This window comes from Ursus americanus, chromosome 32, assembly GCF_024610735.1.
Source record: "Ursus americanus isolate L20-20 chromosome 32, mUrsAme1.1.p, whole genome shotgun sequence".
In the NCBI taxonomy this organism is placed as follows: Eukaryota; Metazoa; Chordata; class Mammalia; order Carnivora; family Ursidae; genus Ursus; species Ursus americanus.
In genome coordinates this window covers 1,333,742-1,354,608 of record NC_142158.1, presented here as the reverse complement: position 1 = coordinate 1,354,608, position 20,867 = coordinate 1,333,742, and the positions used below count along the sequence as shown (strand labels likewise).

The 20,867-nt window shown below is 42.6% G+C and overlaps 1 protein-coding gene and 1 long non-coding RNA gene across 3 annotated transcripts; one reads left to right on the top strand and one right to left on the bottom strand.

The window, feature by feature from the left end:
• Nucleotides 1-4,236: 4,236 nt before the first annotated feature.
• Nucleotides 4,237-15,330, top strand: ZSCAN16 (zinc finger and SCAN domain containing 16). 2 transcript variants are annotated; one of them, XM_045800622.2, is made up of 3 exons: nt 4,255-5,135; nt 6,349-6,487; nt 13,567-15,330. In XM_045800622.2, the coding sequence occupies exons 1-3, from the start codon at nt 4,749-4,751 to the stop codon at nt 14,070-14,072; spliced, it is 1,032 nt and encodes a 343-aa protein (XP_045656578.1). In that variant the 5' UTR covers nt 4,255-4,748; the 3' UTR covers nt 14,073-15,330. The 2 variants fall into 2 exon arrangements, with proteins under 2 accessions (XP_045656577.2, XP_045656578.1); XM_045800621.2 differs by lacking the exon at nt 13,567-15,330 and having other exon boundaries at nt 4,237-5,135; nt 6,349-11,568.
• LOC148107283 (uncharacterized) lies at nt 11,544-20,606 on the bottom strand. Its single transcript, XR_015722579.1, has 2 exons — nt 20,552-20,606; nt 11,544-16,015 (listed from the first exon to the last, which is right to left on the bottom strand). It is a non-coding gene; the product is annotated as an uncharacterized LOC148107283 (long non-coding RNA).
• Nucleotides 20,607-20,867: the final 261 nt, after the last annotated feature.

The following is a 20,867-nucleotide window of genomic DNA, read 5'->3' as shown; positions in this document are numbered from 1 at the left end:
TGAGCAGCTTCACTTCATGCCATGTTAATAATGATTCTAGTCCCCATACTTTCTGATGTCACCATCTCTACATAAGAAATAATCCTTGTCATCTAGAACTACTTTGGTGCCTCCGTATTCTGGGAGAAGAACTTTGTCCTCAACCTTCACACTAACTGGTTGAGTCTCTCTACCCTTTCCTTTAGAGCCCAACCCAACAGCTACTACTGTTGCTTGCAACACTTTTCACTGAGATTTTTCTGGAAGCATAATACCTCCTTTGGTTACAGTTTCAGCTGCACTCCTTTCAACTAAAACTCCATCAAAGAGGGGAAAAAACTTTCTAAATGCCTGCCTTGCCGTGACTCCGGCCGCCAGAGTGCTTACAGGTTTGTGGTTTTTAATAGGCTTATTTACAAATGTTTCGTTCTTGGGTCTATTAATGTCACTTTTTCTGTGTTCTGATTCATTTACTTTTGCTTTTATCCTTCTTTACTAACCTTTCCGTTGGGGATTTCCTTCTCATCCTTTTTCTAATTTCTTGAATGCTTAGTTCACTCATTTTCTCTTTTTAAATAACGAAAGCAAATGAGACTATACGTCCATCGAATGCTGTGATTTGTAGTCTACTAGTGTTTTTGTGGGGTGCTTATTTGTTTGGTTTTGGTAGCTTTGGAAGATCTAAATAGAGAAGCAAGCCCTGGTTGTTACACGCTGCGCTGCCCGCTTATGCCTGAAGGCAGAGAGGCTCTATCCAGGCAGAGGAAGGACAAAACCAAGCCAAGGACCAGAGCCAGGGTTTTACCAGGAAGTCTCATTCTGGCTGATGTTCAACGACGCACATTTCCACAGCCCTCCACAGAGCTCCAAAGCTCTGGCAAGCTGATTGTCTGAAGCTGGTGGCTGCCTGAAGCCTGGGGCATACCTGAAGAATATTCTGGATTCCTTAAGAAGTTCAGGACCTGGAGCAGGGTTTGTGTTTGGAACCTGGTGAGAGAACTTGATACAAGACATTAGGTAAGGAGGAAGAAACATGCTGGTAAGTGCACTGCACTGAAGTGGGGGCAGCAGGGAAAAGTTGAGCAGTGTCTGCGGTTTTAATTTGCTCAGCTGGCTATGAGGACGTGTTACACCACAGTCAAAGGAAGGGGTTGGCTTTCCATCGTGTACTTCAAACGGAAAGAACAGCAATTATGCTCTTTTTTAATTTCTCTCCCAGAGAGGACAGTTCTCTAAAGCTGGCTTACTTGGAAGTTACTCATTTCTGCGTTTCCTAAATGACCCTTTCAGGTTTATTTTTAAAAATTTTTTAAAGATTTATTTATTTATTTTAAAGAGCACATGAGCTGGGGGAGGGGCAGAGGGAAAGAGAGAGAGAAGCAGACTCCCCGGTGAGCTCGGAGACTGATGAGGGGCTCAATCTCAGGACCCTGAGATCATGACCTGAGCCGAAATCTGGAGTTGGATGCTTAACTGACTGAGCCACCCAGTTTATTTGATCACTTATATGTGCCCTACAAAGCATAGTGAAGTTGAATCTGATTTTCATCTGAAAGGAGTTACATCCTTTTACAAAATGACCTGTCAGGCAAAGAATTTCAGAGAGAAAAGGATATTGATGACATTTCCCAAACAGGGAGATTGTTTGTGGGTTGTGAAGAATAAATGAGGTTTTAAAACAAGTATCTTTCTTGTTTACACCAGTAATAAATTTTTGTAGAAAGTTAAATTTTAGAGGGGCACCTGGCTGGCTTAATCTGTAGAGCATGCAACTCATGATATCGGGGTTGTAAATTGGAGCCCCATGTTGGATGCAGAAACATTACTTAAAATCTTAAAAAAAAATAAAAAAGTTTACTTTTACAGAAATATATAATATAAAATGAAGTTCTCTGTAAGTTTACCCCAACTGAGAACACATTTAAGATAATTACTCTACAAAAATAATCATATACTGTTTTGTAACTTACTTTTTTTATTCAATATGCCTTTGGGATCTTTTAGTTTTTAGCTTTTAAAAAGGTTGGGGATATAAAAATCTAAATTCCCAAATGTGAACATTTGGGTATCCCCAATTTAAATCAACAATGTTTCTTTGTATATGTTTGTACATTTGTGTCTTTTTTTAAAGATCTATTTACTTATTTTAGAGCTCGAGAGTTGGGGGAGGGGCAGAGGGAGAGAGAATCTCAAGCAGACTCCCCACTAAAAAGAGCCCCAAGTGGGGCTTGATCTCACTACCATGAGATCATGACCTGAGCAGAAATCAAGGGTCAGTGGCTCAAACAACTAAGCCACCCAGGTGCCCCTTGTGTATTTCTAAATAAATAATTGCAAGAAGCTAAGTTGTTGGATCAAGAGGTATGGACATACTAACTTTAAAGTCTTGCCTTCTGAAATATACAACCCACACTTTCCAATACTAAACATGACCATTCTTTTTATCTTTAGTAATCTGAATAATTTAAAATTTTTTTGTTATTGTTTTAATTTAAATTCTTTATTAGTGAACTTGAGCACCATTTCATGTTGTCTATTTGTGTTCTATAAATGTTTACCTAAGTTGTTTGCCAATTTTTCTATTGGCTTGGAGGTATTTTTCTTATTTTTTTTGGTAAGAGGTCTTTGTGTATTAAGAAAATCAGTCCTGTGTCTTTTAGATGGGTGACATATTTTACTCTGAGCTTATACTTTAGCCTTTATTTTCTTCATTTAAAATTCCAAATTTTTACATCACCAGTTCCATTTATCTTTTCCTTTATAGGTTATCAGTTATATGTCTTTAGGGTTTTATGACATGCTTAGAACCCTCCCCACTCCAAGGTAGCAATAGCTTTCCAGCCTATCTCCCTGCTTCTGTCCTTGTCCAACCCCTTTCACTTACAAGTTTATTTTTAACACAACAGTCAGAAAACTCTTTCGATAGCTGTATGTGAACATGTTACTCTCCTGCTCAGAAATTCTGATTAACTTCCCATCTTGGAGTAAAAAATATATGTATCCTTGAACTCACCCGTGACTCATCTCTTTCCTTCTCTCTACTCCCAACACCTTTTGTTGCCTTAGCTCCAGACACACAAGCCTCCTTCCTGTGCCTAGAATATTTCAAACACACTCCACCCCAGGCTGTGCATTTGCTATCCCTCTCCCGGAAACAGCTTTACCCCTGATGATACATTCACTCATCTCCCTCAATCTTTGCTCAAATGTCAGTGTGCTAGTGAGGTCCCTCATGACCACCCTATTTAAAATTGCATTACTTCATTCTCACTCCAAACTTCGTATTTCCTTTTTCTCCTTGGCACTAACATCCACCATCTAATATACTATATATTTTTCTTGTTTATTGCCTGACTCCCTACCTCATACACAGAAGCACACACACTAAATTACAAATTCCATGAAGTCAAGGGTATGGTTTTCCTTGAACTATAGTTCCAGCTTCCAGAACAGTGCCTGGCATAGCGGGTGAGTAATCAATATATGTGTAACAAAGGGAAAGGGGGAGGGAACCTAATCGTTTCTAACCCATCAGATTGGCAAACACCAAAATATCTTATGAGATTGTGTTGACAAGTATAGGTAAACAGGAACATGTCTAGTAGGTTCTATGATTGGTAATTTGGCAGTAACAAAAGTACAAATGTCCCTACTCTGTACCCTAGTAATTCTATTTCTAGGAATATATACTATGTAAATACCCTTACACATGAGAAAGATTTATTACAGTAATTTATTGCAGCAGCGTTTCAAAAAGAAGATTGGAAACAACCTGCTTACCATCAATGGGGTAATTATTTATGAATGATGGCACATACAATGAAGACTATGCAATTGTTTAAAAAAAAAAAGGCAAGATCGAGGAAACCCTTTATGCACAATCTCCAGTATTAGCTGCTAGGAAGCAGCAAGCGAGGCGCAGAAATGCTACCATTTGTGCAGGAGGAAGGCGAGGGTGGCATGTACCTGCCTGCTGTGTCTACAGAACAGTACGTGTGCCCCGAGAAACAGGCTGTCCAAATTAGATGCTGGAGGGCACTTACTCTTTTTAAATATTGAACTGTGTGGATGCATTACTTTTTCATACTACGTATCTAATAAGTAAACCTATAAAGTTCTTGAGAGGGGAAAAGTTTTGAGAAAGAACAAAGAGGACGTGCTCGCGGGCCCGCGCACAGCCCGCTCGTCCACGTGGTCCTCCACGGGCGGGGCCACCAAGGCGAGGCTTCCTAGAGCGGCCGGAAGTGCCGGCGGCAGGCGGCGGGTCGCCCATTGGTCGGCTGGAGTCCGGCCTTTGTTCCGGGCCGCCGAGAGGTGGGTGCTGTGGCGGCTGGCACCTGTCCTGCGTCCGTCGCTTGTGCAGGGGAGGACGCGGGCCGACGCTCGGGAGTGGACGGGGTGAACGCGAGGCGGCGTCTGCCCCCACAGCGCCGAACCCCGGGGCGAATCAGCGAGCCTCCTCACGCGGCTGTGGACGCTCGGCGTTCTTCGGTGCTGACGAGAGCCGGCTGCCCGTCAGCCCGGTGAGAAACGCGGGAGCTTGGCACACGCGGAGCCGTAGCTCGGGTCGGCAGAAGGACCTTGCTTTCAGTCCGAGCGCCCGTTGGGTCCGTGCGCCTGCTCGCCCTGGTTCCGTCCATCGGCGGGTGTCCATGTTCACGGCAGCTCTGGTCATTTCCCCGCGGTCACCAGCTCTTCTCTGAAACAAGGTTCCGGGAGGTCCTCCTTGACTCAGCCCCAGAGAGGACTAACCTCGCACGCAGCCCACGATGGCCGCAGCCCCGGAACCCGAGGGACAAAAGGGACTTGCAGTAGTTAAGGCAGAAGACCACCGCTGGGGACCGGACTCCGTCTCACAGAACTACACCCCTCACAAGAGGGAGGTCTTCAGGCAGCACTTCAGGAAGCTCTGCTATCAGGATGCACCGGGGCCCCGGGAAGCCCTTTCCCAGCTCTGGGAGCTTTGCCGCCAGTGGCTGAGGCCAGAATGCCACACCAAGGAGCAGATTTTAGACCTGCTGGTGCTGGAACAGTTCTTGAGCATTCTTCCCAGGGACCTGCAAGCATGGGTGCAGGCGCACCATCCGAAGACGGGGGAGGAGGCGGTGACGGTGCTGGAGGACCTGGAGCGGGAGCTGGATGAACCTCGGAAGCAGGTGGGAAGGGGACACTGGTTTGGCTGGGAGAGATCGGGGTATATGGACCGAGCCAAAGCAAAAAAAAAAAGCATGTGAAAGAACACCTGGAGGTATTTCATAAGTTATCCTCGAGAAGAACAAGGCTTAGGGAGGGACCCGGCTGCCAGTGTCAAATCACTGAAGGGTGGTTGAGTACAGACACAGGAAACTGATGCAGACTCAGTTTGGAAAGCTGGGATCCATGAGAAGTTACAGGAAGGTAAGTAGGTAACGGAGGTAAACAGAATTCAACATTCATAGCTATCTATTAAAAAATGGGCTACCTGCTTAAAAAAAAAAATCCCTCTTTCCATGGAAATAGTCGCCGTGGGTTCAAATAGATGTCAAGGATGTTACAGAACAGCACTGTCCAAAAGAAATATAATGTGAGCCATAGGTGTAGTTAAAATTTACTGGTAGCCACATTGTAAAAAATAACAAGTGCGGGGCCACCTGGGTGGCACAGCGGTTAAGCGTCTGCCTTCGGCTCAGGGCGTGATCCTGGCGTTATGGGATCGAGCCCCACATCAGGCTCCTCCGCTATGAGCCTGCTTCTTCCTCTCCCACTCCCCCTGCTTGTGTTCCCTCCCTCGCTGACTGTCTCTATCTCTGTCGAATAAATAAATAAAATCTTAAAAAAATAATAAAATAAAATAAAAAATAAAAAATAACAAGTGAAATTAAATATATTTTATTTAACCCAAAGAAATCATGTAATCAGTATAAGGAATGAGGTATTTTACATTCCTTTTTTGTATTGTTTTTAAAGTTCAGTGTATATTTTACACTTTGCATATCTCCATTCCTACAAACCACATTTCAAGAGCCCAGTAAGCACACTGTGCTTGCGGCTATCATATTGGACAATGCAGTTAGAGAAGAAATGCCCGCATTTGGTGGAGGTTGGCTAGATAATTTTTAAGGTTCTTTCCAAGTCGCAAGACTGTGATCCTGGACCTCTGCCAATCGTTGTGAGAAGAGACTGAATTTCACTCTCTGGTAGCCTGAAGTGTAGAGATTAGTTTCTGCTGCTTCTTTTTTTAGTCATTATTTCCATTTGCAATTGAATGAGAATTTTTCCCATTTGGGTTCCTGGTCCCTGGCAAATGCTTCTTTTGATCTTTTCTCTGAAGTTCTTTAAGCTCTTGCACAAAACTACCTTACAAGTCCAATCATACTTCATTGTTCCCAGGTCCCAGCCAATTCAGAAAGACAGGACACACTTTTGGACAAGTTGAACCCCCTGGGAAGGCCCCTTGAGTCACTGACTGCGCAGCTCTATCCCAAGAAGATTCAGCAGGAGCAGGAATCTGGGGAGCCCCAAAGGAATGGTAAGGTGCAAGAGCTTATGTATGTGAGGGAAGATATGATTCCCTGTGTTAGAGAGGAGCTTTCTCACTTCGATGTTCTCATTTTTACGTTTTCTTGTTTATCCTCCACCTCACTGTGGAAGATTTTATCCCCTTTCCTACCCTTGCCTCATCATGGAAAGAATTATATTTTATTTTTTTCATTAGACCAAGCTGCTTTTTGGCCCAATGGATGGGGGATGGGATTTAAATACTCATTCAAGTTAATAATACCTTACATTTCTGTTTGTTGTTATCTGATGATTCTAGTTCTAAATTCTCTTAAATTTTACATTTTGAGCAGGAGAATTCATATGACACCCTGTATTAGTCTGTTAGGGCTGCCAGAACGGAATACCACAACCTGGGTGACTTACACAACAGAAATTTATTTTCTCACAGTTGTGGAGGCTGGAAAGTCCAAGATCAAGGTGTCAGCAGGCTTGGTTTCTGGTGAGGGTTGCTCCTTGACTCACAGACTTGCTGTGCCTTCACATGGCCTTTTTGCTGTGCACACACTCTTGGGATCTCTTAGTAAGGATGCCAATCCTATTTGATAAGGGCCCCACCCTTATAACCTCATTTATTCTTAATTACTTCTTAAAGTCCCCTTTTCCAAATGCAGTCACATTGGAGGTTAGAGCTGCAGCAGATAAATTGGGGGGGAGGCAGGTGTATTAGGTAGCCCTAATACACCCTCACACTGAAAGAAGTAGGGAAGAGAGAGCAAGAACTAGTCGGTATAGTAGGCTTTTTGTTTCTCCTTGTTAGGTTGACTGGGTTTTGGTTGTGGTTTGCTTCCCCACCCCAGTAATCAGTTCACTAATTGAAAACTAGATGTCTAGTGTATCCCCAGGCTTCAGTAAAAAGTAAACAAACTTTAAATTCTAGTTTGCCCAAACACTGCTTTTTTCAGTGCTCCCTGTCCTCTCTCTAGAGGCTCTTGTGTCCATACTGCCTCCCCTGGCCTATTATAGATTCCATTCTCACTACTTTAAATTTTACCAGTATGGTTCTCTCATTCTGTAGGTTCCCTGCCAAGTGATTTGTTTATCTGAAAAATGATTTTAAGTTAAGATGTTTGTAGTTCATACCTGGAAAGATGGCATTCAATTACGTATAATTTAAAGGAGTCTTTTCGTGCTTTAAAGCCAAGTGTGGTTATTGGTTAACTTTAGAGGTGAGGTTGCGACCCCTCTTCTGCTCATTCTTTTATTAAACTTTTGTTGAGCAGCAGCTACATGTTAGTGCCATGCTAGATGTCAGAAATACAAAGGAAAGACTTCTCTTCAAAAACCAGAAACGAGCAGTTATGCTATAACCTACCAAAAAAAAGGACAGCTATCCCTGTGGCAGGCCTGCAAAAGTGTCACAGAGTAGGTTTGCTTGAGCTGAGATGGTCAGATGGGTGGGAACTGGGAAGGGAGAACATTCCAGGCAGAGAGAACGGCGTGGAGGGGGGGGACACATGAAAGCTTAACATTCTAAGAACGGCAGTTGCTCTGAGTTGATTTTGATGAAGAGAATTTTGTGGAAGGGAAAAATCAAAGGCCAGTGGTGAGGGTTCCTGAGTACCATGCTGAGGAAACAGATGGAGATCTATTACATTATTTTATTTATTTATTTATTTATTTTTAAGTAGGCTCCACACCCCAATACCAATACAGGGCTTGAACTCCCAACACTGAGATCAAGACTTGAGCTGAGATCAAGAGCCAGACGCTTAACCACCTGAGCCATCCAGGTGCCCCCTGTACGTTATTTTAATAGAGTGGATGACACAGATTTGTGTTTTTAAAAATCACTATCCATGATTCTACTTTTTTAAAGTTACAGAGAAAAATATTAGAAGGATATCTCCAAATGTTATAGACAAAGATTATTTGAAGGTAATGAAATCACAGGTGACTTATTCTTCTCTGTTTTCCAAAGTCTATAAGTGAATGAGCACACCACTATAAATAAGGAGAAAAGATACCACAAGGAGGGTAAGGGGGACCACTTTCAAATACAGATTGTAGACCAGTGCTGAAATAAGGCTGGAGAGAGAGGAAGGAGAAAATTCAAGAGATATTTATTATTCATTTATTAATGAACAGGTCTGATTAGATATTGGTGGTGGGGGGTATTTTAATAAAATCCAAGTTTGTGACTTGGGCACCTTGCAGATAATGGTGTCAGTAATTGAGAGGAAAATCAGAAGGTGGGAGTATCTTATGTGTGAAAACGTAGAGTGGATTCAATTTTTATACATGTGAACTTGCTGTATCTCAGAAACATCCATCTAGTAGGCAGGGCAGTTTAAAATATGGTTCTAGATACAGGAGAAAGATGTGGGAGGAGATAAGAGATTTGGGAATTGTCCCTGGGTAGATGATAGAAGACATGGCTGTAGATGAAGTTGACCAAGAAGAATGTATAAGCGAGGAGAAGAGAGGTACATGCAAATTTTTGAGGCATGCCACCATCTGAAGTTTGGGTAGAGGAAGAGGATTCTTTAAAAAAGACAGATCAGGGACTGTCAGGTAGGAAGTGGAAGAGGGTGGTGTCGCTAAGGGCACCAGGAGCTTCAGCCAGGTATAGCCAATGCTACCAGTGGGACACAGGATAAGAACTGATAAGCATCCACTTACTGACAATTTGGCATTTAGAAGTTAGTAGTAGTCAAGAATGGTTTCAGAAGGCAGAAGCTAAAAGATGTAGGCTATTTTAATAAGCTTTACTAAGCTTAACGTGGGGTCTTCACTTTTTTCCGTGAACATGCATCTTATAAACATTTCTCTCCCTGCCTTTGGGAGGAGAAAGGACATGCAGCCAGTCATAAAATAGGTCACAATAATATTTTAACATGTCAACATGCTAAATTCTATGTAGAACACAGAATTATTGTGACTAATGGATAGTCTGTGCAAAACTTAAGTTCTAGATGGTCTTTCCTTGTTTTTTCAATAGATATTTATGGACTAGTTCCTCTCTACTTCGTGTTACAAATTCAGAAAAATACAGTTCCTATACCTAAAATCATAGAAGCTTATACATGTGCTGCTATTAAAATAACTTTTCAAGGAAAAATATAATTGTTTTTTCTTAATCTAATCTACTAAAATCTAGCTATCCTATGAGGCCTGAGAATTTTTAGGGAATCCCTTTTGTCTGCATTGAACAGTATGAATATGACTTTTTTTCTAAGGTACAGCACCAAGAGCCATACACAGTTTTTATTTGTACCACCACCACCACCACACTCCCCACCAAAACAATACAAAAACAAAATAAAACTGCAGAAATCACAACACATTTTAAGACGTGTCTCTCAACTTTATTAAAAGCACATAATGTCTGGTCCAAATCCTCATTATACAGTTGAGGAAATATACCCACAGTGGTTGTGACTTGTCTAAGTTTCCAAAGAGTAAGAAGCAGAGCTGAGAAACTGGGGCTCCTGCCTGCTGGTCCAGAACAGTTGTTAAAAGTCATAGGATAATGTACCAAAAAGTCACTGTCTTTCAAAATACAAATTTATTGTTAAATAGACTTTTTATGCACTATTTTTTGTTTAAAAAAATTCATTGTGGGGCGCCTGGGTGGCTCAGTTGGTTAAGCATCTGGCTTGGGCTCAGGTCAGGATCCCAGGGTTCTGGGATGGAGCCCCGCATCTCTCCCTCTCCCTCTGCTTCTCCCTCTCCCTCTGCTGCTCCTCTTGCTTGTGCTGTCTCGCTCTCTGTCAAATGAATAAAATCTTAAAAAAAAAAAAAATTGTATCCATACCAGCAAGGTATTATTATTTGTATTAGCTGTTAGCTAAGATAATAGGACTCCTCTCTGCAAACATAACTGGGAATTACAAGAGCAATAATCACTTAATACAGAATTATCTTTGTTTTGTTTTGTTTAAAGATTTTATTTATTTCACAGACAGAGAAACAGCAAAGAGAGGGAACACAAGCAGGGGAGAGGGAGAAGCAGGCTTCCTGCTGAGCAGGGAGCCCAATGCGGGCTTGATTCCAGGACCCTGGGATCATGACCTGAGCTGAAGGCAGACGCTTAACGACTGAGCCACCTAAGTGCCCCCAGAATTATCCTTGTAAATGACAGAACAACTTGGGAGAGCTGAGTATCTTACAGTTCTTTGTAGCACATTTTAAAGTATTTCAAAGGGAACTTTTGGACACGCTATTAACCCACAACACTGACTCTCCACTAGCAAATAAATGACAGTCTCCTTAACTCCCTTCAAGTTTCGCTGCACTCAGCGTTTAACCTTGTCCTTGCTCCCCTAGACTGTCAAGCAAGTTGTACACATGGTAATCAGATGATCTTTGTGGACTTGTCCTCATCTCAGTGACCAGCAGGGCTGGACTTATCTCAAATAGTAACTGATAAGAACTATTGGTATTGCAAATGCCAAAATAACATTGGAAGGACAGACCTGGCAGAAGATGTTAGATCCAAATATTTTTCATTTTGTCTGTTCTAAAAAAAGGTCTCTTGGTGCGCCTGGGTGGCTCAGTCAGTTAAGCGTCTGACTCTTGATTTCGGCTCAAGTCATGAACTCAGGGTCATAAGATCGAGCCCTGTGTCGGGATCCATGCTTAGTGGGGAGACTGCTTGAGATTCTCCTCTGCCTCTCCTCCCACTTACGCTCTCGCTGTCTCGCACTCTATCAAATAAGTAAATCTTTGAAAGAAGGTCTCTTGGAATCCTGTTGGCCTGAGACTAGCTGGCACTTGGAAGAGATATATAAACAAGGCCCTGAAACTCCAGTTGACCAAGAAATAGACTACAGGTCCTTGAGATAAGAAAAGTTCCCATTTGACAATTTCCATACAATATTATTCTGTACGTTGTTCAATTGCATATCTAAGGGAGAGGGTTATCATTTCAATTGCTGACCAAGAAAAACCAACCTCATATTTCTAAAAAAAGCCTTTTGAAGTCCTGGTGAGATTTTTCTTTAGATTTCTCCTGAAGTCGTGAGATAGAGGCTCATCCTGAGGACTGGTAGATTACACTAGAAGATGGTGGACTGACCACTTAGTTTTGTGTCTTCTTTTTTTTTTTTTCTCCAAATATTCATCTTCATCAGTAAGCCATAGGAAAGCCAACCAGTGGTGACAGCTGTATATAAAAGCAGTTGAGCCAATATGCTGATGTTTGAGAACACTTTCCTTAATGGTATGGGGGTGTCCCTAATTTCCGTGATTTGCAATACTTCTGTCACAAATTATACTTTTACAAATGCATTATCATACATTCCCTCATCTAATCAAACTATAGGTAAAGAGGTGGGCACAGAGGTGATAAGGAAACCAAAGTAGTGGTCATCTGCCAAAATTTAAGCAGTTATCAGACAATTCCAAGACTAGAATCTAGACCTCTTGGCTCTAATTTAGTCCTTGTCATTTCTAGCCAAAGATATTATGGCATTTAGGTTCCAAAAACAATATCATCTTAGAAGAAATATCCAAACTTTGAGAAAGTGTACTGCCTGATTTAAAAAAAAAAAAAAAAAACCGTTAAGGAGGAACCGATTTGAGGAAGAGTGGTAGCAAGGGGACATGGTGATGACAGTGAAGAGTGGACGTCACAGCATGGCACTAAGTGAGCCATGTGAGCCAGTGTTCCCCACCCCCCCACCCCCAGCCCAGGCACTGAAAATGTCCTGGTAGCTCTTGCTGCTGCTTCCGTCATGCCAGGCGATCACTGAAAACTGTAATTAAACAACTGTTGTGCAGTAAGGATTCCTAGGTTTGTTGAGATGGTGGTCACAACATGACCAAATAGGTGACACCTTCTATTCCCTCCAAATCATCAAAACATCTATTTTCTTATAAAATTCATCTCAAAAAATATTGAGTACTTGCTATTCTGTACTAAGCTTGGCTTGAGGACACGGGGAGCAGGAAGAGGGAGAGAACACATCCAATTTGGGAGATTAGGGAAGACTTCCTGGAGGAGAGAGCATTTGAGATGGACCTTGAATAGTAGCTGGGCGAGTGGTTCTCAAACTGTTGTTCCTGGACTAGTAGTATCTATCACACCAGGAAACTTACTAGAAATGCAAATTCTTGAGCTCTACTCCTGCTTTATCAGATCAGAAGTTCTGGGGTCGGGAAGCCTGGCATTCTGTTTTAATAAGTCATCCAAGGTGATTCTGATGCACAATCAAGTTTGAGAACCACCATGCTAGGATTTGGACAGGAAGAGATGATAGTTACAGAAAAAAGGATTCAATCCAGCACATACACCAGACCATCCATTGTCACTTCCTACTAATTTTCCTGGATTTATCCTGACCTACGTGTCCTCAGTCTGCTTTTAATTAATTATATCCTTCACACATTCCTCTCCTTTGATGGTTCCTACCCACTACATTCCTCTCAGATCCCTAATCCCACTGTCTTCTCCACTTTTACTCAGATTTACTACCACTTTAACCACCTGTGTTCCAGGCCAGCCCCCATGTTTCTCCCAAACTTTTACCTCCCTCCCCATCTCCGTTCTTTGATCCCCCTCTGTCCCTCTTAATTATCCTCTGCATATCTCCAGTCCTCATTTACCACTCACCACTCTACCTTTGCACAGGATTGCCAAGTAACCCCCTGATCCACATCCTTGCCTTTTCCTCTCTTCTTAATCTGTTCCCAAATAATGTATTCTGCTGCTGTCTTCCCTACTGGTCTCTTGATCTCTTCCTTATATTGTCAATATACGTTTTGATGGTGCCAAATACCTAGTTTGTACATTGTGTATGACTTTTTTTTTTTTTAAGATTTTATTTATTTATTTGACAGAGATAGAGACAGCCAGCGAGAGAGGGAACACAAGCAGGGGGAGTGGGAGAGGAAGAAGCAGGCTCATAGCAGAGGAGCCCGATGTGGGGCTCGATCCCACAACGCCGGGATCATGCCCTGAGCCGAAGGCAGATGCTTAACCGCTGTGCCACCCAGGCGCCCCTGTGTGTGACTTTTTTATAACACATAACATTTACGTGTTCGTTCTTTCATAGGCTTTCCTTCTCAAACCTAGATTAGGACATGTTTGTGTACTCTTTGTTACAGGTGATAAAACCAGAACTAAGAATGAGGCATTGTCCCAGAAGGACACAGAATTCCTTGGGAAGATAAATGACAGACTTAACAAAGACATTCCTCAGCATCCTGAATCCAGAGATGCTGTTGAAAGTGAGGGCAGATTAGAGTGGCAACAGAGGGAAAGAAGACGCTATGCATGTGATGACTGTGGGAAAAGTTTCAGTCACAGCTCAGACCTTAGTAAGCACAGAAGGACTCACACTGGAGAGAAGCCCTACAAATGCGATGAATGTGGAAAAGCCTTCATTCAACGCTCCCATCTCATTGGACACCACAGAGTGCACACTGGAGTAAAACCTTATAAATGTGAAGAATGTGGGAAAGATTTTAGTGGGCGCACAGGTCTTATTCAGCATCAGAGAATCCACACAGGTGAAAAACCCTATGAATGTCATGAGTGTGGGAGGCCCTTCCGTGTAAGTTCAGCCCTGATCAGACATCAAAGAATTCATACAGCAAATAAGCTCTACTAAGATAGTGAAATAACAGAAGCTCTTTAGCTGCTCTGGTCTCCTTAGTTATCAGAGAATCTGCCTTAGGGACTGTGAGTATCCTGAATGTAGGAAAAGCTTCAGTCGTCACTGAACATTGCTCTGGCACCAGAGAATCTACCTGAGAAAATTTCCTTTTATTTCTAAATTAGTTCAGTTTCTTAGGAAGCATTAAGGGTTATTTCAGAAAGCCTTGTCTATTGATAGACTGCTTGCTTGCAGCCGAAAGTAACCACATTTCTTGGTTGAAAGATAGTGAATTCTACTTCTCAGCTTTCCTTTTTACTTGACTATTCTGTGTATGACATTAGGCAAAGCATTCACATTTTTCTCTGCCTCCATTTCCCCTTCCGTAGAGGACACAGTAGAGGCCCTCCAGGTATGTTGTATTAAGTTAAACCTGCTTTTGAAATTAATAACTAAAACAATACTAAGTTTTTGTTTTCCATCACTACTGATATAACCGCCTAACATGGGGGTATAGTCATTTTGTGGAATTTGTTTGCCAATGCTAAAAAAGAGGAAACCACCAGAAAAGCAGCAGGGTAAGGAAAACATTCAAGTGGAAAGGAAGGCCAGAAGTGATAAGCAGGAGCCGCTGGGAAGGGAAATTACCATCATGAGGAGAAATCACTCCCCTTCCGAGTTTCAGGTCCCTGTAAACTGAGATGTGGGGAAGGACTGGTCCAGAACTGCACTGTCCAGTGGAGTAGGCAGTGCCCACACATGGCTGTATAAATTTAAAATTATATTCACTCAAATAAAGTAAAGAATTCTGTCCCTTAACCACATGCAGCTAGCAGCTACTGAACTGGACAGCACAGACACAGATCATTTTTATCATCGCAGAGAGTTCTGAAGGACGCTGCTGTCCTAATCAATCACAGTAACATGTCTTCCAGCTTATTGTGTGATTCTGAGTTCAGGAAGGCAGTAAGAGAGACGCCTGGGAGACTGTAATAGCAACAGGAGATAAAATACAAACACTCAAAAAAGGAATTTAGTAATAACTTTATGGCACTTTTTCAGCCTTAAAAAGGGAGTGTGTTATAATTGGATAACTGAAGATTATTAAAGTAAATACAATAACCTAATAAACTAAATTGAAAGCTTAAATTACTACCTCATCTCTAAAAAACAAGAGTGTAACTACCTTTACAAGGTAGCATCCCATCAGATACCTACACTAAGAAACTGGGACTCTCGGGAATGTAAGATAATAAACAATCCAATTTTTTTCTGTTTGGCTTGGAAATGTATTACCAGTTCATGTACTTGCAACAGTTTTACATCCCTAGTTTGAGAGTACTGTACATGACAAATTGTGACCAGAGGACCAGCACATTCAAACGTACACCACCATCAAACCACCGTGAATCACTGGTTCTAGGAATAGCCATCCCCAGAACAACCAGGAAGGGTTGTCTTCCTGAAGACAGGAATTCCACACACTTGTTTCTGTATTGTGACCAAGTAGTTAAACCACCACAGTCATTTGTGTGTGTCTACTACTACTGGAAGATGAATCTTAAATCACTCCTTGTAACACCATAAACTGAACTTTATGTCTTTTGAACGTAATGCTGCTTTAAAAGAAAATAGAAGTTATTTTGAATGTCTACATCAACTGGTAGAAAATTTTAAAACATCAAGTCTCATACTCCTACTTGTTTTTATGACATAATTATCTGAGCGATATTTCAAAGCATTTGAAACAAAGGCTTTTTTAATGGTCATGAAGAGAAAAGTAAAGTATTAAATCTTTAGTATTAGAAACATCCTTATTTTAAAGATAAAGCTAGAGGCTGAGTGAGTTTTTCCCCTTTACCTTTTGTCTTGCTGAGAAGCACTGAAGCTGTTGGCAGTCTCTGTAAAAAGAAAGCTCATACTTCTGATATGATCCCTTCTTGAATTTAGAGAGGCTTCTGCAATGGTAAGAAAGATGATTTTGGCTACCACAAGATTAGGTTTCCTAAAATTGGTAAAGACATGACAGACCGATTTTCCTTTATCATCCTCTATATGCTAGAACATTCTACTCAGTTTTGAGTACCTGTTAAGTACAAACAATCATTCTAGTCTTTGAGTTGTATACCTTCAAAGGCTAGTGAAGATTAGTTTGGAGCCCTAAGACAGACCATGCTACCCTTTTTTAGGTTTGATGTTGATTCCAAATTGCCACCAGTGTCCACCATCTTATAACAGAGGGAGGGACAGAAATATATGGGGCCAGAGACAGCCTGGGGTGCTGCAGGCAAAAGAAACCTGGGATGAATGGAGGCATGAGGTTAAAGACCTGAGTTGTTGCTGATACCAGGAAGAAGCAGGTGTTGTCCTGTAAGTGTGTAGAAACCCAAAGGAAAGAACTGGGGAGGGTGCTCAAGCACAGCCACAATTACTGGAAGAGAAGACATGATACATTAGACCCTGTAACTACAACCATTTGGTTCTAGCAGAGAGCCATCCTCAGCGCACAGCACCTGCTCTAAAAGAACCCAGTTTCTCAAACAGTTGTGTCAGAAGCATATGCATTGCTCCTCCCTTCTTTTTGGAGAGATTTTTTTTTTTTTTTAAGGAGACAAGAAATCGTAGTTTAGCGTTTTTGTGAACAAGACAGCTGTGATTGTAAGTATGGGGGGCAGCTCTCTTAGACACAGATGGGGATGGTGGTGAACTGGCCATTCTGAATGAGGAACCAACAGCTTTGAAGGGAGGAAACAGATTAAGTGCTGGGAGAGGAGGAGCTGCAGGATGTATATATGAGCATTGGTGAGGGGTAGGGAATAAGATCAGGGGAAAGGGAGGAAGGGAGAAAATAAAAAGGAACCAGGGTACAGGGAAAAAAAGATAAAACAAGAGATGGTGATAGGGAAAGAGAAGAGAGTGACAAGTATTCTAATACTGGCATCAATCATGTTTGAGCCTGGGTCATAGGATACAAGCCATATGAGAACAGAAGAGGATCCTTATCCCAAGGTACACGGAGTCTTACGAGCACAGCACATATTATTTATCTTTATCCAACAGGTCTCCATTCCCATCGTGAGCATGACATTATTTGTTTATAATCAAAAAGTCTACCAACAGTGAAAACACAACTAGAAACCTTGATGTACTTCAACAAAACAAGCTGTTCTCCCCTAATTGATCCCACAAGGGAGTCATATTGAGGTTCTGAAGGAACAGCTAGTTCAGTCTTTCTTCCTCAAATCCTCTAGAGCAAGGTTTCTCCATCTTGGTTCTGTTGACATTTTCAGCCGGACAGTTCCTAGTAGTGCCCTGTCCCCTGCAGTGTAGGGCTTTTAGCGGCATTCCTGGCTTCCAACCACTGGATGCCACCACACCTACTTGTGACAAGCAAGCATTTTTAAGATGGGGGAGCAAATGTCCCCTTGAGGGGCAAAATCACCCCCAGTTGAGAACCGATCTGTAGAAAAATAATCTGATTTCCATGACTGTTCCTCATCATACACAGTAAGATTCTACTTGGAGATGGTGAATATGACCAGCACTGCTAGACCCTTTCCTACCCCAAAAACTGATTCCCAGAGTACCTAAGCTCTAAATAGCAATCATGCTAAAGAATTAGTCCACTTTAGGAAGCCATACCTCACTGTTGAAGACGAGAGGAATCTGCCCTCAAATGGGACTTGCACAAAGAGCTTACACTGCGTTTTTTACGACTTTCCTCTTCCCTCCCTGGCATACTTGTGGTGCTACCCACTCCTTTGACCCCTCAACTAACCATGAACAGAGACTTTTTCATTGAGATTTGCACTGTCCAGTACAGTAGCCATCAGGTACATATGTATATGGAACTAAGCAACTACACTTTTAATTTAATTTAAATTTTAAAACATAATTTAGTTATTGGAACCTTTATGTTTGGTGTAATTTGGGTATGTAAATCTACTTTTAACATTTTAATTTTGTATACTCTAAGTATTTTCAATGAAAATTTAATATCTGAATATGCAATAAGAAACAGCTTTCAAAGATTTAGTATAAAAAATGTAAGATATTTCATTAATTTTTATATTGATTAGATGTTAATATTTTGGATATATTGGTTTAAAGAAAATGTTATTAAAATTAGTTTCACCTGTCTTTTTACTTTTTTAACGTGGCTATTAGAAAACTTTACATAGGTAGATCATATTATATTCCTATTTAATTGGACAGCCTGATCAAGATCTTACCTCAGGGTAAGTCTCATTCTCTGTGTTTCAAACCACTTTTTTTTTTTTTTTTTTTGGTCAGAGAGAGAGCACGCACAAGCATGGGGGGAGGCAGGCAGAGGGAGAATCAGGCTCCCCGCTGAGCAAGGAGCCTGATGTGGGACTTGACTCAACTCAATCCCAGGACCCTGGTATCATGACCCGAGGCCAAGGCAGATGCTTAACTGAACCACCCAGGCGTCCCTCAAACCCCTTTAATTCTGTGAGACTAAGTTCTATGATACCAAGGACTTTTTACCTATTTCTTCTTACTGATTTGTTCAACAAGTATTTATTCGCCCCATGCTATGTGCTATAGGAGACAAAGGCAGGCTGCCCCAAAATGTATTACTATGGCATACTGATTATTTTAAATGAAAGTTACTTAAAAGACAGCTGAGACCTCCTCTGTGTCCCCATGAAAGCAGGAAATAAATTTCCCATGTGAAAGGTACCCTCCCTGTACCACGAGTTAAGGAGACAACCTTATCACCAGAGATAGGAAATTTAGAGCCCAGAAGGCTATATACACACCCCGTGTTACTGTTTACAAATTTACCACCCCAGCCCAAATTCTTTTAGAATTCCTTACTAATTGAACCTCCCAAAGTCAAGTTTTCTTTGTCCTGTCAAATCCTCACAGATTTATTGTCTCTTTGTCTGAAAAGTATAAAAACCGCCTGCTTTGGTCATTCCTTTAGGTCTTAAGTTCATTACTGGGCTTGTCTGGTCTTTTCTCCTGTTAATCTGTCTCCAGTAAATTTAATTCTTCGTCCAACTGGAAGACCATGAAGGGTACAGGAAGAATTTTTTCTCCCCTTCAGTGCCAAGCCCCTATTCTAGGTACTGAGGACACAGCCGGGAACAAGGTAAGATCTCTGCCTTTATAAGCCTATGTTACAGTAAAGGGAGATATCCCCTCACACCAGTTAGAATGGCTATTATCAAAAAGACAAGAAATAACAAAGGCTGATGAGGATGTGGAGAAAAGGGAGCCCCCATACACTGTTGGTAGGAAAGTAAAGTGGTGCAGCCATTGTGGAAACAATATGAGGTTTCTCAAAAAACTAAAAATAGAAGTATATGATCCTGCAACTTCACTTCTGGGTATTTATCCAAAGGAGAAAAAATATATATATGTGCCCCCCATGTTCACTGCAGCATTATTTACAACGGCCAAGATAATGGAAACAAGCGTCCATGGATGGATGCATGGATAAAGAAATTGTGGCATATACATACAACGGAATATTCAGCTTTTTTAAAAAAATGAAATCTTGCCATTTGTGACAACATGGATGGGACTTGAAGGCATTACGCTAAAGCAAAATAACTCAGAGAAAGACAAATACTGTATGATTTCTCTTGGGGTGCCTGGCTGGCTCAGTCAAAGGAGCCTGCAAAGCTTGATCTGGAGGTGGTGCATTCCAGCCCCACGCTGGCTGTAGAGATTACTTCAACAACAAAAACAACTATTTGGTCTCTTTTACATATGAACTCAAAAGAAAAAACCACATAGATGTAGAAAACAGATTGGGGGACAGGCATGGGTGAAGGAGGTCAAAAACTTAAAAGAGCCAACCACAGAGGTGGTCATATAGACACATATTCAGGAGATCTGATGAATCAATATTTAACAGGAACAGTCAGCCATTAAAGTATGTTCCTCTTTAGCTCCAACTAGTAAAACCCAAGATATCTGGGCAGGAAACCAGGGCCAGGCTGACTTAAGAACAACTTCGGGGAGCAAAATACAGATTCCTAGTCCCTGGAGGTGGGACGCGGAAACGCATCCCCCCCCCCCGCAAAAAAAAAAAAAAAAAAACCACTCTCTGCTCTTACAAGCCTACCCTACAGTCGGGGAACAAATACGACAAATAGCAAGGAAGAGTACGCGGTTCGTGGAGTGAACACAGGAACAGAAAAGTGAGAGGGACCCGATGAGCACTCCCGGCCGTCAGGGCTTCTGGGGAGGGGCATCCCCGCGGCAAGACCCGGCCCAGCCCTGGGAAGCCCCGCAGCAAGACGCTGCAGAGACTGGAAGAAGCGGGTCGTGTCCCGCACCGGCTGAGCGCCCCGTGGAGTCCCGGCCGCCCCCTCTCCCCTCAGAGCCGCGTCCCTCTGCTCACTGGTATCCCAGCTCCACGGCTTCACGCGCCGTCGCCGCCGAGTGTGCTTCCCAACCGTTCCGTCCCTCTGCGCTGCTCCCTAAATACCTCAGCACCGCCCCGCCGCGACACTCACCGCCAGCCCCTCTCACGCGGCTTTCCGATCGTGGGCGGCCGGCCCTGCCCCCCGGCGCTCCGGAACCGTTAGCAAGCAGCAGCCGGAAGTGCCGAGCAGTGTGGGGGCGCCGGGAAACGGGTCGGGTCTTCCCCGAGGCCAGAAACACTGGGGTTCCCGGCTGAAGGAGGCCGTGCAAGCGGGGGAGGCGGGCTTGGGGGGCTCCCGGAGGCTCTGTCGGGCGGCAGGGTACATTCCCGTAAAGTCCCTCGACCGCGGGGCTGGGCCGGGATTCCACAGGACGCGCAGAGTGACTGTGGGGACAGGCCCCTGCGCC

Coding starts and splice junctions, on each gene's coding strand:
- ZSCAN16 (XM_045800621.2), top strand. CDS start 4,749: ATGGCCGCAGCCCCGGAACCCGAGGGACAAAAGGGACTTGCAGTAGTT. Junction 5,136..6,348: donor TGGATGAACCTCGGAAGCAG/GTGGGAAGGGGA, acceptor CATTGTTCCCAG/GTCCCAGCCAATTCAGAAAG.